This window comes from Balaenoptera physalus (assembly GCF_965194825.1).
Source record: "Balaenoptera physalus genome assembly, chromosome: 5".
Lineage (NCBI taxonomy): Eukaryota > Metazoa > Chordata > Mammalia > Artiodactyla > Balaenopteridae > Balaenoptera > Balaenoptera physalus.
This window is the reverse complement of record NC_138884.1, coordinates 86,655,662-86,673,873: the sequence shown is the minus strand read 5'-3', so window position 1 is coordinate 86,673,873 and position 18,212 is coordinate 86,655,662. Positions and strand designations below refer to the sequence as shown.

The window sequence follows — 18,212 nt, the reverse complement described above, 5'->3', positions numbered from 1 at the left end:
GGAAAAGAGAATTCATTCTTTGAAAATTAAGTTGACTGCTTTGGGAAGTCATCTCAATATAAATGAATTATTAACAAATTTGCTATGAAATTTGATGAAGGCTGGATAACTGTAAAAGACTAGGGGGAACATCATCAAAGTCTAAACCAGAGGCTGTCAAAGTGTTCAAGTCCATGGTCCAGCTAACTGGTCATTAGACTATTAGTGGTTCTTAAGGAAATAAGGAGCCCACACCAGAAAGTAAATTAACTACATCATTAAGCACACCGTTTGGTTCAGCTGAGAGTTTTTTCGTGGTAAGACTTTCTCCTTGAAGGAAGCAGTGCATTAATTTACATTCTGGCGCAAGTTTTTTATCTCGTGGTGGATAGACCATTGGACTAATGGATTCTGTATTCATATTCTTTCAGAAGTGCTTTTAAGTTCTCTCTCCATTTATAGAAGCAATAAGTGGAAATCATAGATGATGGGTCATTGTGAGCATGGCTTATGCAAGAAAGAGGACCCAAACTCAGTAGGAGGCCCGCGTCAAATATATGGCATTAACCCTATATGAAAAGATTTGTGAATGAATGTGCACTTATGTTTAAGTTGAAATAAAACCTTTAAGAATACGTAAATATAATTTTTATGCTTACTAACTTTTTCATTTAATGGACCAGCTATGGGTTTCATCCAACAAGGGGGCTTTTATCATACTCAGAGTTCCAGCTTAACTGGAAATATATCTTTCACCTCTGCAGCTATCTTAGCATCCTGTGCTTGCCCCTGTATATTTTTACCATGCTGTATTGCAGTTTTAAAATTGAATGTCAGTGCCTGTATTGTAAGTGCTTCAAAAGCCATAGTCCTTTCTGTAACCTTCATAGAGTTTCCAGTCTTGGGAAGAAGGCAGACATTAAGTAAATAATTTCAGTGAGATTATTGAATTACCTGAGCAAGTAGTTTGGAATGCTATGTGACCATATAGCAAGGAGACATAATTTAGTTTAAAGGTTAAAATTTACCCCACTCATTTTTTTTTTTCACCTTGATCTTATATAAGTATATATCACAATACTTTTAGGGTACACAAAGAAATAAAACGCTTGTATTAGATGGCTATTACCATGAAATTAGTCTTGAGTCTTCAGTGTATGTGAGAGTTCTCAACTGCTGTTTTCAATCTACTGTGTAACTTACAAAGCTAAACTAAATCTCTTAGCCTGTTACAGCTGAATTTAAATTCAATACTTATTTTTAATTTTCATTTACTGTTTTTTTTCACACACACACACTGTATTTTATTTTTACAAGAGATAAATAGACTGACACCAAGCATTGTACATGGATGACCACAACGAAAGCAACAATGATTGCAATTACCAAACATGAAACACACTCATACTATGTCATAATATTGACATTCAGTCCAGTAATCCTCCACTGTAACAGCTCCTTTACTTTGCAGTGAAAATTGATTTGTATATTCTTTGCCTCTGAGTCCTTGTGGGATTTTTTTTTTTTTTAATTCAGACAGAAAGTCACAAAAATTATACTCATCCTCATCAGTTCACTCAGTCCCATGTAATTAATTTTTTTTTTCATCTTGATCTTTTGTTAGCACTTTTATGAGTTTATCAGTTTTTCATTAGAGTTCTGAAAATGCTTATTCATTCAGTTCAGCAGTACAGTCAGTTACCAGAAACCTGTACTTGTCAGAGTCTTTTCCATGAATTTCTTGAAGATGAAACCCTTTTATAGGAACATATTTGCAAAAGCATCAGAGTACACCCAGAACTGTCTGTACATGACAAAAGACTTAAAAATGACCATGGTTAAAGATTTGATGAAAGTTCATAATAATGCAGTTGACAAGAAAATTAGTTATTTCTGAGATATACATTTTAAAGTAATAACTAGGATTATGACTTATAACATTATACCAGAACATATAAGATTTTTAGAAATTTGATGTAATGTCCGAAACATTTATATTAACATATTTCCATACAAATAACCCAATGAAAGTTTAGTATTAGTTGTTTTGTTTGTTTGTTTTTTTATACTGCAGGTTCTTATTAGTCACCAATTTTATGCACATCAGTGTATACATGTCAGTCCCAATCGCCCAATTCAGCACACCACCATCACCACCCCACCACAGTTTTCCCCCCTTGGTGTCCATATGTCTGTTCTCTACATCTGTGTCTCAACTTCTGCCCTGCAAACCGGCTCATCTGTACCATTTTTCTAGGTTCCACATACATGCATTAATATATGATATTTGTTTTTCTCTTTCTGACTTACTTCACTCTGTATGACAGTCTCTAGATCCATCCACGTCTCAACAAATGACTCAATTTCATTCCTTTTTATGGCTGAGTAATATTCCATTGTATATATGTACCACAACTTCTTTATCCATTCGTCTGTTGATGGGCATTTAGGTTGCTTCCATGACCTGGCTATTGTAAATAGTGCTGCAATGAACATTCGGGTGCATGTGTCTTTTTGAATTACGGTTTTCTCTGGGTATATGCCCAGTAGTGGGATTGCTGGGTCATATGGTAATTCTATTTTTAGTTTGTGCTTTTTTGTTTTTTTTTAAGATGTTAGCTATGAGTTTTTCTTTTTTTTTTTTTTTTTTAATTTATTTATTTATTTTTGGCTGTGTTGGGTCTTCGTTTCTGTGCGAGGGCTTTTCTCTAGTTGTGGCAAGCGGGGGCCATTCTTCATCGCGGTGCGCGGGCCTCTCACCATCGCGGGCTCTCTTGTTGCGGAGCACAGGCTCCAGACGCGCAGGCTCAGTAATTGTGGCTCACGGGCCCAGTTGCTCCGTGGCATGTGGGATCTTCCCAGACCAGGGCTCGAAGCCGTGTCCCCTGCATTGGCAGGCAGATTCTCAACCACTGCGCCACCAGGGAAGCCCTCCATACAAATTTTAAGATGATTTGTTCTAACTCCATAAAAAATGCCATTGGTAATTTGATGGGGAATGCATTGAATCTGTAGATTGCTTTGGGTACTATAGTCATTTTCACAGTGTTGATTCTTCCAATCCAAGAACATGGTATATCTCTCCATCTGTTGATATCATCTTTAATTTCTTTCATCAGTGTCTTATAGTTTTCTGCATACAGGTCTTTTGTCTCCCTAGGTAGGTTTATTCCTAGGTATTTTATTCTTTTTGTTGCAATGGTAAATAGGAGTGTTTCCATAATTTCTCTTTCAGATTTTTCATCATTAGTGTATAGGAATGCAAGACATTTCTGTGCATTAATTTTGTATCCTGCAACTTTACCATATTCATTAATTAGCTCTAGCAGTTTTCTGGTGGCAGTTTTAGGATTCTCTATGTATAGTATCATGTCATCTGCAAACAGTGACAGTTTTACTTCTTCTTTTCCAATTTGTATTCCTTTTAGTTCTTTTTCTTCTCTGATTGCCGTGCCTAGGACTTCCAGAACTATGTTGAATAATAGTGGTGAGAGTGGACATCCTTGTCTCATTCCTGATCTTAGAGGAAATGCTTTCAGTTTTTCACCGTTGAGAATGATGTTTGCTGTAGGTTTGTCATATATGGCCTTTATTATGTTGAGGTAGGTTCCCTTTATGCCCACTTTCTGGAGAATTTTTATCATAAATGGGTGTTGCATTTTGTCAAAAGCTTTTTCTGCATCTGTTGAGGTGATCATATGGTTTTTATTGTTCAGTTTGTTAATACGGTGTATCACATTGATTGATTTGCATATATTGAAGAATCCTTGCATCCCTGGGATAAATCCCACTTGATCATGGTGTATGATCCTTTTAATGTGTTGCTGGATTCTGTTTGCTAGTATTTTGTTGAGGATTTTTGCATCTATATTCATCAGTGATATTGGTCTGTAATTTTCTTTTTTTGTAGTGTCTTTGTCTGGTTTTGGTATCAGGGTGATGGTGGCCTCATAGAATGGGTTTGGGAGTGTTCCTTCCTCTGCAATTTTTTGGAAGAGTTTGAGAAGGATAGGTGTTAGCTCTTCTCTAAATGTTTGATAGAATTCACCTGTGAAGCCATCTGGTCCTGGACTTTTGTTTGTTGGAAGATTTTTAATCACAGTTTCAATTTCATTACTTGTGATTGGTCTGTTCACATTTTCTGTTTCTTCCTGGTTCAGTCTTGGAAGGTTATACCTTTCTAAGAATTTGTCCATTTCTTCCAGGTTGTCCATTTTATTGGCATAAAGTTGCTTGTAGTAGTCTCTTAGGATGCTTTGTATTTCTGTGGTGTCCGTTGTAACTTCTCCTTTTTCATTTCTGATTTTATTGATTTGAGTCCTCTCCCTCTTTTTCTTGATGAGTCTGGCTAATGACTTATCAATTTTGTTTATCTTCTCAAAGAACCAGCTTTTAGTTTTATTGATCTTTGCTATTGTTTTCTTTGTTTCTATTTCATTTATTTCCGCTCTGATCTTTATGATTTCTTTCCTTCTGCTAACTTTGGGTTTTGTTTGTTCTTCTTTCTCTAATTTCTTTAGGTGTAAGGTTAGATTGTTTACTTGAGATTTTTCTTGTTTCTTTAGGTAGGCTTGTATAGCTGTAAACTTCCCTCTTAGAGCTGCTTTTGCTGTATCCCATAGGTTTTGGGTCGTCGTGTTTTCATTGTCATTTGTCTCTAGGTATTGTTTGATTACCTCTTTGATTTCTTCAGTGATCTCTTGGTTATTTAGTAACGTAGTGTTTAGCCTCTATGTGTTTGTGTTTTTTACGTTTTTTTCCCTGTAATTCATTTCTAATCTCATAGGGTTGTGGTCAGAAAAGATGCTTGAAATGATTTCAGTTTTCTTAAATTTACTGAGGCTTGATTTGTGACCCAAGATGTGATCTATCCTGGAGAATGTTCCGTGCACACTTGAGAAGAACGTGTAATCTGCTGTTTTTGGATGGAATGTCCTATAAATATCAATTAAATCTATCTGGTCTATTGTGTCATTTAAAGCTTCTGTTTCCTTATTTATTTTCATTTTGGATGATCTGTCCATTGGTGTAAGTGAAGTGTTAAAGTCCCCCACTATTATTGTGTTACTGTCAATTTCCTCTTTTATAGCTGTTAGCAGTTGCCTTATGTATTGAGGTGCTCCTATGTTGGGTGCATATATATTTATAATTGTTATATCTTCTTCTTGGATTGATCCCTTGATCATTATGTAGTGTCCTTCCTTGTCTCTTGTAACATTCTTTATTTTAAAGTCTATTTTATCTGATATGAGTATTGCTACTCCAGCTTTCTTTTGATTTCCATTTGCATGGAATATCTTTTTCCATCCCCTCACTTTCAGTCTGTGTGTGTCCCTAGGTCTAAAGTGGGTCTCTTGTAGACAGCATATATATGGGTCTTGTTTTTGTATCCATTCAGCAAGCCTGTGTCTTTTGGTTGGGGCATTTAATCCATTCACGTTTAAGGTAATTATCGATATGTATGTTCCTATGACCATTTTCTTAATTGTTTTGGGTTTGTTTTGGTAGGTCCTTTTCTACTCTTGTGTTTCCCACTTAGAGAAGTTCCTTTAGCATTTGTTGTAGAGCTGGTTTGGTGGTGCTGAATTCTCTTAGCTTTTGCTTGTCTGTAAAGCTTTTGATTTCTCCATCAAATCTAAATGAGATCCTTGCCAGGTAGAGTAATCTTGGTTGTAGGTTCTTCCCTTTCATCACTTTAAGTATATCATGCCACTTCCTTCTCGCTTGTAGAGTTTCTGCTGAGAAATCAGCTGTTAACCTTATGGGAGTTCCCTTGTATGTTATTTGTCATTTTTCCCTTGCTGCTTTCAATAATTTTTCTTTGTCTTTAATTTTTGCCACTTTGATTACTATGTGTCTCGGCGTGTTTCTCCTTGGGTTTATCCTGTATGGGACTCTCTGCACTTCCTGGACTTGGGTGGCTATTTCCTTTCCCATGTTAGGGAAGTTTTTGCCTATAATCTCTTGAAATATTTTCTCTGGTCCTTTCTCTCTCTCTTCTCCTTCTGGGACCCCTATAATGTGAATGTTGTTGCGTTTAATGTTGTCCCAGAGGTCTCTTAGGCTGTCTTCATTTCTTTTCATTCTTTTTTCTTTAGTCTGTTCCGCAGCAGTGAATTCCACCATTCTGTCTTCCAGGTCACTTATCTGTTCTTCTGCCTCAGTTATTCTGCTATTGATTCCTTCTAGTGTAGTTTTCATTTCACTTATTGTATTGGTCATCTCTGTTTGTTTGTTCTTTAATTCTTCTAGGTCTTTGTTAATCATTTCTTGCATCTTCTCAATCTTTGCCTCCATTCTTATTCCGAGGTCCTGGATCATCTTCACTATCATTATTCTGAATTCTTTTTCTGGAAGGTTGCCTATCTCCACTTCATTTAGTTGTTTTTCTGGGGTTTTTTCTTGTTCCTTCATCTGGTGTATAGCCCTCTGCCTTTTCATCTTGTCTGTCTTTCTGTAAATGTGGTTTTTGTTCCACAGGCTGCAAGATTGTAGTTTTTCTTGCTTCTGCTGTCTGCCCTCTGGTGGTTGAGGGTATCTAAGAGGCTTGATGGGAGGCTCTGGTGGTGGGTAGAGCTGACTGTTGCTGTTGCGGTCAGAGCTCCGTAAAGCTTTAATCCACTTGACTGTTGATGGGTGGGGCTGGGTTCCCTCCCTGTTGGTTGTTTTGCCTGAGGCAACCCAACACTGGAGCCTACCTGGGCTCTTTGGTGGGGCTAATGGCAGACTCTGGGAGGGCTCACGCCAAGGAGTACTTCCCAGAACCTCCGCTGCCAGTGTCCTTGTCCCCATGGTGAAACAGAGCCAGCCCCCGCCTCTGCAGGAGACCCTCCAACACTAGCAGGTAGGTCTGGTTTAGTCTCCCCCAGGGTCACTGCTCCTTCCCCTGGGTCCCGATGCGCACACTGTTCCATGTGCACCCTCCAAGAGTGGGATCTCTGTTTCCCGCAGTCCTGTCGAAGTCCTGCAATCAATTCTCACTAGGCTTCAAGGTCTGATTCTCTATGAGTTCCTCCTCCCGTTGCCGGACCCCCAGATTGGGAAGCCTGATGTGGGGCTCAGAACCTTCACTCCAGTGGGTGGACTTCTGTGGTATAAGTGTTCACCAGTCTGTGAGTCACCCACCCAGCAGTTATGGGATTTGATTTTACTCTGATTGCGCTCCTCCTACCGTCTCACTGTGGCTTCTCCTTTGTCTTTGGATGTGGGGTATCTTTTTTGTTGAGTTCCAGTGTCTTCCTGTCGATGATTGTCCAGCAGCCAGTTGTGATTCTGGTGCTCTCGCAAGAGGGAGTGAGAGCACGTCCTTCTACTCCGCCATCTTGGTTAATCCTCTTCATTTACTGTTTAATCAGAAATATTTCCCAAATATTTTTAACAGAGTGAAAGATTTAACATTGTGCTAGAAATTTAATTTTGGATATCAGGGTGTGTTTCTAAACTTGTTTTTATTACAAAAGAGATTTTGATGCCATGTGTTTGTAGTAACGAGTGGAAAGAGTGCAAAGATAAGCAATGTTAACAGCCCAGGGTTCATCTACCCACACTTTAAATTTCTGATTTCTTAAATAGATTGTAGATTGATTTTTAACTATAAGCTAAATATGACTCTAGACTCCATATTCCTAGCTATTTTGTTGCTAAGTACATAATTAAAGCTAAGTTTGTCTAAAGCTACCCTCAGTCCCCCCTGAAACTGTATCCTTCTTACTTCCTTATTTCTGTTAATATTACCGTTCTTCCAGCCCCCCACATTGGAAAATGCCGTCCTCTTTGACTTCTTCCTGTCCATTTGCCACAGACATTTTATCAGGCCTGTTTCTGTAGTATCTTTAACAGCCACCCCCCTTTCAGATCTCATTGCTTCCTGCCAAGGTTACTATCCTCTCACCTCAAAGAGTTTTCTGATTTTCCTACCAATGGCATCTTCCCTCACAAATCCATTCTTCACTTACCAAATTAATTTTTTTGGGGTATACCTCAAAATTCTTAACTCAGGAACCTCATCTTCTCCCGAATAAAGGACATACTTACCTCTTGATAATTAGTTAGGGTTTCATTCAAAACCCTCTTCTGCTATATTTTAAGATCGTTCAAGGTCTGTGCCATTAATTTATTCATTTATTCTTTGGTTTAAATTCAGTAAAAGTTTGAATGTCGTGCACTATACAAGTTGTTACAGATATAGTGGCCCCTGCCCTGATGGATTGTACTGTCTATTTTTTCATCTTTGAGTTCTTTCTGCTTATAGCAAAATTTATTGAGTTTATATAAATACAGGATTTCTTTTACATTTATAATGTTTGCTTTTAATGAGTTTGGGGAAGAGGTACAGAATTTTTATTTCTGGAATTAAAGTTAAAATTAAATCTCAAATCTTTCCTAACCTGGGTAAATACTGGACTGACATTTTCTGCTGTCATACATTTTTAAATGTTAGTGGAATTATATCAGTCTTCAAATTTTTAAAATAAGCCAAATTCTCATAAAAGACCTAATTTGACAGAGCTTTAAAAGTGTCCTGGAATTATCAAACTTTAAAGGGTTCTTTGAAATCATGTGTTGTAACTTATTCTTTTTATAGTTGAGGGGAAAATTGGGGAGGTGAAGTGCTGCTAAGTTAGTACAGTAAAATTAATTCTTGATGTGTTTTATGCAATATGTAGTACACACTTAAAACTATAGGAATAGATTCATTAAAATTGATTACTCATAAAACAAATACTGTTTTCTTAAAAACTCTATGTGAAGAGAGGTTTGTATAATAATGATTACACATATAAACCAGTTACTAAATGGTTGTAATTTAAATTGTTGAGTGAAGCCATAGCTTTGAAAGCCATACTGTTGAAGTGAGCTCATCTGCAGTCTATCTTAATGACATCTGTGTTGCTATTGTCATACTGAATAATGTCATCTTTAAATTCACAGACTAACATTTGAGCAGTTTTGAAGCAGAAATTGCATGTGGATTCCTTAATTACATTTTAAAAAATGTATTCATAATTGACACTTACCTATTTTAAACACTGTGTGAGCTTTTGTATCTCAAATTTAAGTAAAGCAAAGTTATTAAAACAAGAAAGAGGTACAGAATATAATTTGATAATCAGTTTTAAGAAAGAAATGTCAGTCTGAAAAGATATCTGCTGTTTAGCCAGTAGATTTCAAAGTGATACAAATTTTATGCCTAAAGAATGAAATAGAAAAGAGAAGTTCTTAGAGTAATATATTGTGATTTTTCTCTTAAGTTGAAAAATACTAAAAAGGTTTTGTCACCAGAGGTAAATGTTTTCTAATATTCTTTTAACATTTGGTTCTTAAGTTTATTTTATAATTTCAAAAATGTACATAATAAGTATATATCTTTTATTATTGCTTTTATAGTTATTGGATTCATTCATTCATTAGAGAAATATTTATTCAGCACCTGTCTTTCAGGTACTGTTTTAAGTGCTAGGACTACAGCAGTGAGTCAAACAAAGCTGTACTGCAGCTGACTTTGTGGTGAGGGTAAAGATAATAATAAGGGAATAGCATCTAATATGCCAGGGGGTGATAAGTGCTGTGAAAAAAATCAAGAAGGTCAAGGGGATAGAGAATGATGAGGGATCTAATTTATATAGAGTAGCCTGTGCAAACCATTTTGATAATTTAACAATGTAATGCCTTTTAGTATGTATTGCTCTTTCATAAATAATTACCCTAGGAAGGACTTCTCATCAGAAATGCATAAATTTTTGAGCGAAACAATATTATTGTGTAGTAAAAGTTGATGGGACAGAAGAAAAAGTGTTATTTAAATAAATGCTGAATTCCATGCCATGAAAACCTTAATGCTTAAGTTTACTACATATTTTTCATAAAGTATTTGGCCCAAGAATTCAGTTAAAGCCGGGAAATATTTCTGTAAACCCCTTTCTATCGGGGGGCTATAACAAGCTACTTTATCAGTAGATCATTTTTTAATGTATTTTGTTAGAGTAAAGATTTTTCCCCAAAATACCCATGCTTAAGACAGGCTTAAGCTTAGGCGAAAATTGTTAGAGACCTAGCTATAAAGGATTTTGAGCAAATTCTGTCTTTGAGGAGTATTTTCCAACTTTGCTTGCCTAAATTCTCTCCATTTGTCATCATTTCCATTATTCAATATGACATTTAAAATTTTTGTTGCAATAGTGATCTTTTATTTTTTAAGTCTTTTATTTAAATATTCTATTTTAATGGTCATGTTATCCTCGTTCTAAGTTCTAATTTGTTTTTTCTTTGAACTTGCTAGGAGGTAAGAGAAGATACCAGCAAATTTTTTTTTTTTTTTTTTTTTTTTTTGTGGCGTGTGAGCTCTAGAGCACACGGGCTCAGTGGTAGAGGTATGCGGGCTTAGTTGCCCCGCAGCATGTGGGATCTTAGTTCCCCGACCAGGGGTCGAACCCATATCCCCTGCATTGAAAGGTGGATTCTTTTTTTTTTTCCTTTATACAGCAGGTTCTCATTAGTTATCCATTTTATACATATTAGTGTGTATATATCAATCCCAATCTCCCAATTAATCAGTACCAGCAAATTTTTAAAGAGCTAGATCTCTAATTCTGTCATTTCATTTCTTAATTCTTTAGTTTCTCCTCTAATCTTTATTATTTCATGACTCCTTTTAGAGGGCTTATTTGGTTTTCAATTTGAATAGACTGACTAGTGCATGTCTTTTCTTTCCTTTTTAAATAATCAATGCATTTAGAAAGTCATAAATCTTACAATAGAGGAAATATCCCACCTACAATGATTATCCAAGCCATCCACTGTGCTTAGGTGCCGTTTCTTTTTCTTTTATCGAAGTCTTCACTTTTTTTGCTCCAGTGCTTCTGCCTGCAGTCAACAATCTCACCTTCCTGTTGGATCATTCTCATCATTCTAATATGTTCTGTGTTTTTTAAAATCAACAAATAAACAAGCAGGCAAAACAAATCCATTGCCTTGATTCCTCAACTCTTCCAGCTGTAATCTCATTCCACAGCCTCACTACTGAGCAGAATTTTCTGAAGGAGTTGTCTGTACATGCTCTCTCTTATTTCTCATCTTCCGTTAACTCTTCAACCCACCGCAGTCTGGCTTTGGTCCCCAACCCTTTACTGAAACTGCTCCTATCTGATTTGGCAAAATTTTTATGTTGCCAATTCCAGTGGACATTTTTCTTTGCACATGGTACCTGACCTCTCATTTGACATTGTGACCATGCCTTTTGCATTGAAACACCTTTATCCCTTGACTTGCCTAACACCATAGGCTGCTGATTTTCCTCTACTTCATTGGTTGTTCCTTCTTAGTGTCCTTTGCCTTTATCTTTTACAGTTCCTTGGAGCTTGGATCTGAGCTCCAGGAACATTTATCCAACTACCTGACATCTCCACCTAGATGTCTCAAAGTTGCCTCTAACTTATCAAGAAATGAACACTAATTTTAAAAATATCATAGCTAATGAGAAAGTATGATAAAAGGACTGGATATAAGATAAATGTACTTAATACTTTTATTATAATAGCAATAACCATGTGGAAATGCTAGAAAAAATTTATTGTATTTACAACAGTGAAAAAAGAGAAAATAAAAGAACATGATAAAAATTTTAATAAGAAAGGCACAGGACCTATAGTTAAAAGATTTAAAAATCTTATTAATGAGCATAAGATCTGAACAAACTAAAAAACATATGCTTGGATGTGAAGCCTTGATATCATAAAATGCCAACCATCTTAAAATTAGTACACAAATTTAATGCAATTCCAGTTAGAATCTCTTTTTTTTTTTTTTTTTTTTCTCAATAGGGTTGGATTTTTTTTTTTAATATTTATTTATTTATTTGGCTGTGCCAGTCGTGTGCAGGATCTTTTAGTTGCAGCATGTGGGATCAAACCTGGGCCCCCTGCACTGGGAGCATGGAGTCTTAGCCACTGGACCACCAGGGAAGTCCCTAGGGTTGGAGATTTTTGTTGAGAGGATTGGGTAATATTATTTTAAAGTATATATAGAAGAGTACATATTCAAAATTAGTTTAAAATTTATTGTAAAAGAATATATGGGGAGATAGGAACTTGCTTTAACAAATAATAAACATATTGTAAATGTACTGTAATTAAAACACTAATATTGGCATAAAAATAGACAAATGGTGCAACAGAATTAGCATCCTGAATTGTTAAAATTCATAACAAAAATAATACCTCAATTCAGTGGGAAAAGGGTGGTTTATATCAAGATGATGTTGATAATAGAGGGCTCATATTAGAAATATAAAGAATTATAATACTTATTGTTGACTGGTGGGCCTGTGAAAATGAATGAGAAGGATACACTCACTTACTTTTGAAAATATAAATTTCAGGAAAGTAAACTATCTTTTCAAATTTAAAATGCACATACTTGCAACCCAGCAGTTCCACTCCTGTGAATAAATTCCAGAGACACAAAAGCCTCACAAGGATGTTTATTTCAACATTATCTTAATAGCATAAAACAAAAATACCTGAACTCAATCTGCATGCCCACTAGCAAGGAAGTAGTTTAATAAATTGTGTTTTACAATTATGGAATATTACACAACTATTAAAAAGATCATTATTAGTTTATATTTCCATGTATATAATTTTGGTGGGAAAAGCAAAATGCCAAAATATGTATACAGTATGATCTCTTTTATAAAACAATAACAAAAACTCCTATATATGTGTATATAAGTTTGGATATGAGTTTTATAAAGAAAGAGAAAGTTGTGAAAGGCTCTACACCAAGCTGTCAGCATTGATTACCAGGAAGGAGGAGGAAGATTGACAAAATAAGTGTCTCAGTGAAAAAAGCATGCAGTATAAGTCCACTGATACAAAAGGTTGGGGTGGTGGTGAGCTTTTGTATATACATGCGTATGTATGTATGTATGCATGTAACCAAGCCCATGACTGTTACAGCAGTGGTTAAAGGCTGCTACTTGGCCTTTGTCAACCCAAGATCCTAGTATCCCTTTAAAATCAGAAAGCCTATTTCAGTGGCTAATCTCCCACCTGCATCTCTAGCCTACTCAGAAGAGCTACTACATTAAAGAGGTATTTATTTAATGTATATCTCACTATCTTGGTGAAGAGGGTCTTTGGCCCCTCTTGGGAGTGGAGGCATGATTCAACATTTTAACATTCACGTCTTTGGATTTCTTCTCTATATCGGGAAATGTCTTGCATATCAGTGGTCTTTTTTTTTTTTAATAAATTTTTTAAATTTTATTTTTGGCTGCATTGGGTCTTCATTGCTGCACGTGGGCTTTCTGTAGTTGGGGCGAGCAGGGGCTACTCTTAGTAGTGGTACATGGGCTTCTCATTGCACTGGCTTCTCTTGTTGCGGAGCACAAGCTCTAGGCGCGCGGGCTTCAGTAGTTGTGGCATGCAGGCTCTAGAGTGCAGGCTCAGTAGTTGTGGCGCACAGGCTTAGTTGCTCCGCAGCATGTGGGATCTTCCCGGACCAGGGCTCGAACCCGTGTCCCCTGCATTGGCAGGTGGATTCTTATGTACTGTGCTACCAGGGAAGCCCATCTCAGTGGTCTTTAATGAAGTCCACTCTTGTGTTCAGGCTCCAACCAATCAACCAAACAGCAAAACAATTAAAATTAGCTTATGGAGCTGGCACAGTGTAAATGAACTCTCTGGTAATTGTTCTCATATTGACAGATTGAATTTAAAATTTGAAATTATATTTATATAAAAGTATATACATTAAAATGTATTCTTTATTTGTAATGTTCACTTAATTATCCTTTTCTCTACCGGAGTATAGCCCTCTTTAAAGAAAGATCTTTGTTATTTATTTTTCTACCTTTTGTGGTGCCTTAAACATGTAAACGCTTGGTAAATACTTACTTGCATGAAGACAGTGATGGCAAGATCATTATGAACTACTACAGTGGTATTTCTTCATTGTGTGGGTCTATACCGTGCACTGCAAGATGTTTACCATCTCTGGCCCCTGCCAATTCAATGCCCATAGCCCTCTCTGGTCATTCCAACAACTAAAAATCCATGCCCCCTACTTCCAGAAGCCTTTCTGGGGTGTGGGAGCAGAGGGTTGGTGCTACCTTTGTTGAGAACCACAAGGCTAGAGTAATTGGAGAAGCCTTTCTAAGGGCAGCAATATCTGTGCTAAACCTTGAGGGATGAGTGGGATTTCAAAACCAGAGAAATTGGGACACAAACAGCATGTAAAACAGGAAGCACTATAATGTAGACTCTGTCTTAACTGATGAAGCAGTGTGTCCATTTGGAAAATAGTTAGAAACAAAGTTGTATAGGTAGAGTGGAGTTAGAAGGGTGTTGATAAAAGGAATCTGACAGAGGTGAGAGGAGAGGGAATGGTGTCATTTCACTCTCTAATGCATCCTGCATGCTACTGCCAAATTAATTTTCTAAAACATTGCCCTGTTCAACAGTCCACTTAACATTGCCTGCTAGCTTTACACCTCTGATGTGTGTTCAGGGCATTTTATGTCATCTTATGCATCCAAATTTATCTCTTATTACTCCTTAATATTAATTAGGTATTTCTGGTTGGCTGATCAAACTGATATTCCCCCCTCTTTCTTTGTCAGTATGCTCACTTCATGCTTTGTTAATATCTTTCTTCCTTTATAAAATCTTTCATCATTCTGGCTGTAAAACTTCTTACTATTCTTAGAAGCCTTCTCCCTAATGAAACTGGCCCATAGCACTCCACACCATCCTGATATCTCCTTTCTCTTTCTTACAGTATTTATGGTTTGTCCTACAGTATTTGGCACAAAATTATATATGGCTTTTCATGCCTATTATTCTTATTTCTCTGAATAATTTTTATTCTCCTAAAGAGCTGTGTGGGGTTAAGATATACCTCACAATATTTTTGTAACCCTCCAAAGCAGCTTTTTTTGTCATTTATTTTGTCATTTGTCATTGTGATATAGCACTAGATATTGAGCACCCTGAAACTTCAAACTCTGTTTTTGTAGATGACAAAATGTTAATACTGCAGCATTATAATATTTCTTACACTTAAGTTATCAATTTTGTTGTTTCAGTAACTCGCTTTAATTATTTTTGAGGGTAGGAACCAAGATGTATGTATCTGTGTCCCCCATAATGCCTATAGAGTGTCTTGCTCACAATAATCATTCAATATTTTAAAATTTGATTGCATTTGATAGATTTTTATTTGCTTTATCAATTCTCCTTAGCTATAACCATGTTCAGACCATTGCTTTGTTTTGCCAACAACAGAGGGCACCATCAGGGTACTTATACACCCAAGAAATAATCCTATCCCAGTCCTAGGTAGCTTTCTTGAGCCACACTTTCCTTTTCCTAAGTAGTGTCATAGAAATTTGGCTATTGTAGTAATTCAGAGTGGCTCAATCCTAATTATAGAACAATATGGACTTCAGGTCATTTATTTGAGAAAGAATAAGTACTGTCATATTTTGATCCTTTGTAGTTTTCAGACCTTTTCTTTCTTCTTAGTCTTCTCAATATTCTTTGCTCAGATGAAGTCTTACCCAGATCTTACTGTATTAGTGAAACACACTCCTTTCCTGAAGGGAGAAGATAGAAGTGGAGAGCAGTGAACGGGAACCCCACCTTTGTACTCCTCCTCCTTCCTGACCCCGCATCCAAAGAGCCAGCTTGAAAATCACTATAACTCATCTAATTTAAAAAACTTTAAAACAACCTGTTGTTTTGTGATATCTCATTTAGGAACTTAGTATAAAAATAGAAACATTTTAGTTTTACAGTGATTTTTTAAGTACAAAGGAAAATGCTGCGGAATACATTTCTTGTTTCAGCAATAAAAGAGTTAATATACTAAGCAGCAGAGACTGAGACACTGCAACGGGATAGTGCTTTCTGTCTCTGTCATTTGTGGTTTAAGAAAAGGGGGTGGTGTTCTGTGTTTAAAAGGACTTTAATGAATGCTGTCAGTGTTTGTGAGAGCTAATGGTCAGTAAGGGAAAGGAGAGTAGGGGACAGTGGTCTAGCTGTTTCAGGATAGGTGGATGAGAGTTCGCTCTGATTGAATGGAATGTTCCACCGTGTTTCATCTTTTTTTCATTGTCCTTTGTTCTCTATAATCTGATATATTGGTATAAAAGTAAATGTAGATATATATGTGAATGTGATTTATTTTCCTTTCAATTTGTTTATTGTGTACAACAGGGCAAATACTTCTCTTGTCTTGGTTGGATGCACAAATCTCTGTGCAGTGCTTTTTGCCCGTTGCCTAGACGATCACTTGGTTTCTCTGAGGATGTCTGGTTCTCGTAAAGAGTTTGATGTGAAGCAGATTTTGAAAATCAGATGGAGGTGGTTTAGCCATCAAGCATCATCTCCCAATTCTACAGTTGACAGCCAGCAGGGAGAATTTTGGAATCGAGGACAGACTGGAGCAAACGGTGGGAGAAAGTTTTTAGATCCGTGTAGCCTACAATTGCCTTTGGCTTCAATTGGTTACCGAAGGTCCAGCCAACTGGATTTTCAGAATTCACCTTCTTGGCCAATGGCATCCACCTCTGAAGTCCCTGCGTTTGAGTTTACAGCAGAAGATTGTGGCGGTGCACATTGGCTGGATAGACCAGAAGTGGATGATGGCACTAGTGAAGAAGAAAATGAATCTGATTCCAGTTCATGCAGGTTGATTATTTTCTTACTGATAGAAATGGGGTGTGGGGGTATATTCTATATACTGTTTAAAATAATTTAGTATTATTATTTAAAATCTATGATTACATATATATATATATATATATATATATATATATATATATATACACACCTCTACATATATACACATATGTAATATCTTGGTATGTATATGTGGTACTTTTGCTGGGATTTTTTAAAATGTTCTAATATTGATTTTAATTCTGTAAAATTATAAAGACAACGAATAGCTTTCATTTTGAAATATCTTGTGTTCCCTATATAGATCTGGCTCTGCCTTGAAAATAATACATGGTAGCAGTTTTATGCATCATTGCCTTGCATTTTGCTTCATTCATTTATCTTCTATAGTCATAGCAAAACTATAGAAGACATTTCTATAGTATAAAAATTTTTATGACATTTTAGTTTGCAACAGATTATAGAGTCATTTTTAAATTTTTGTGAAAATGAAAGGTTTTATGAGGAGAGGCATATTGTAGTTGCCAATAATTTTTGCACCATTGTAGTTGTCAATAATATTTTTCTTATGGTTATTTCTCTTTGTCCTATGTTGCAGCCCTCCAGACTAATTCAGAGAATACAGTAACATGTCTCTTTCTAAGATGACAGCTACTAATTCCTGTTACCTTCACTTCTCTGAAAATTGTGCTATTTAGGGAAATGAAGGACATTCCTTCAGGAGAGTGTAAGGGAACATAGAGGAGCTAGATGTGGTCAGCTGGTGAAAAGGGGGCAAAAAGAAGGGGAAATGAGTTTGAGGAGAGAAAATTAATAAATTGGTAATTTCATAATGACTTTATCCACCTGCACCCGTGGAACCAGGCTTTACCTTTGAAATGAATTTTCTTCTTAATCAGTTTAAACTATCAATACTATAGCATATTATGTAACAAGTTAGGGCCTGAAAGTCATCTTTCTGATTCATCTTCATTTAAAAATATTTAAAGACTTATTATTTTTCTAGATTAATTACTGGATCCTTTTTCTTTTAAAATTTCTTTACAGGTTTTGATAACACTTGTAATTTGTATGTTGGTTATTATTAATATAGGCATCATAAGAGATGGAGACAAAATGAGTTCGTATATTCAAATATCTTTTACTTGGGGATATTTACCGCCTTCTCTTCTAATCTTCACAATATGGAATTCTGAACTGTGATGCTGGAACAATAACAAATATAGAACAGTCCTCTATAATCATTTGTGTAATGGAGAGAGGGGAATATCTTTACATAGGTAACTAGTGTATTTAATTTTTTTAAATTTAATTAGTTCATGATTTAGCATTATTTTAAGGGAATAGGAGCCACAAATAATTTTAATATGGAGATCATTTGAATTAATATGGTTTCATTGTTTTGTATTTTCTTTGGATACTTGTTGCCATAAAAAGAATAAAGTATATATTAAAAGGTTCAGGGTTTATCATTTTTGGGATAAAACCATTCCCATTTGGTGGGAAACCAAAGAGTAATCATCTTTTTATTTGAAACCAATGCAACGTATC

The 18,212-nt window shown here is 36.0% G+C and overlaps 1 protein-coding gene across 9 annotated transcripts in view; it reads left to right on the top strand.

Moving 5' to 3' along the window:
- The window catches only part of KLHL5 (kelch like family member 5), a 195,384-nt gene that overhangs the window by 9,460 nt on the left and 167,712 nt on the right, over nucleotides 1-18,212 (top strand). For all 9 annotated transcript variants that reach the window (XR_014264392.1, XM_082464089.1, XM_082464085.1 and 6 more), the window contains exon 2: nucleotides 16,197-16,670. Coding sequence is in view for 8 of the 9 variants with exons in the window: in XM_082464089.1 (XP_082320215.1) it covers nucleotides 16,288-16,670 (383 nt within the window). In the remaining variant the exon portion in view is untranslated. The remainder of the gene's footprint in view (nucleotides 1-16,196; nucleotides 16,671-18,212) is intronic.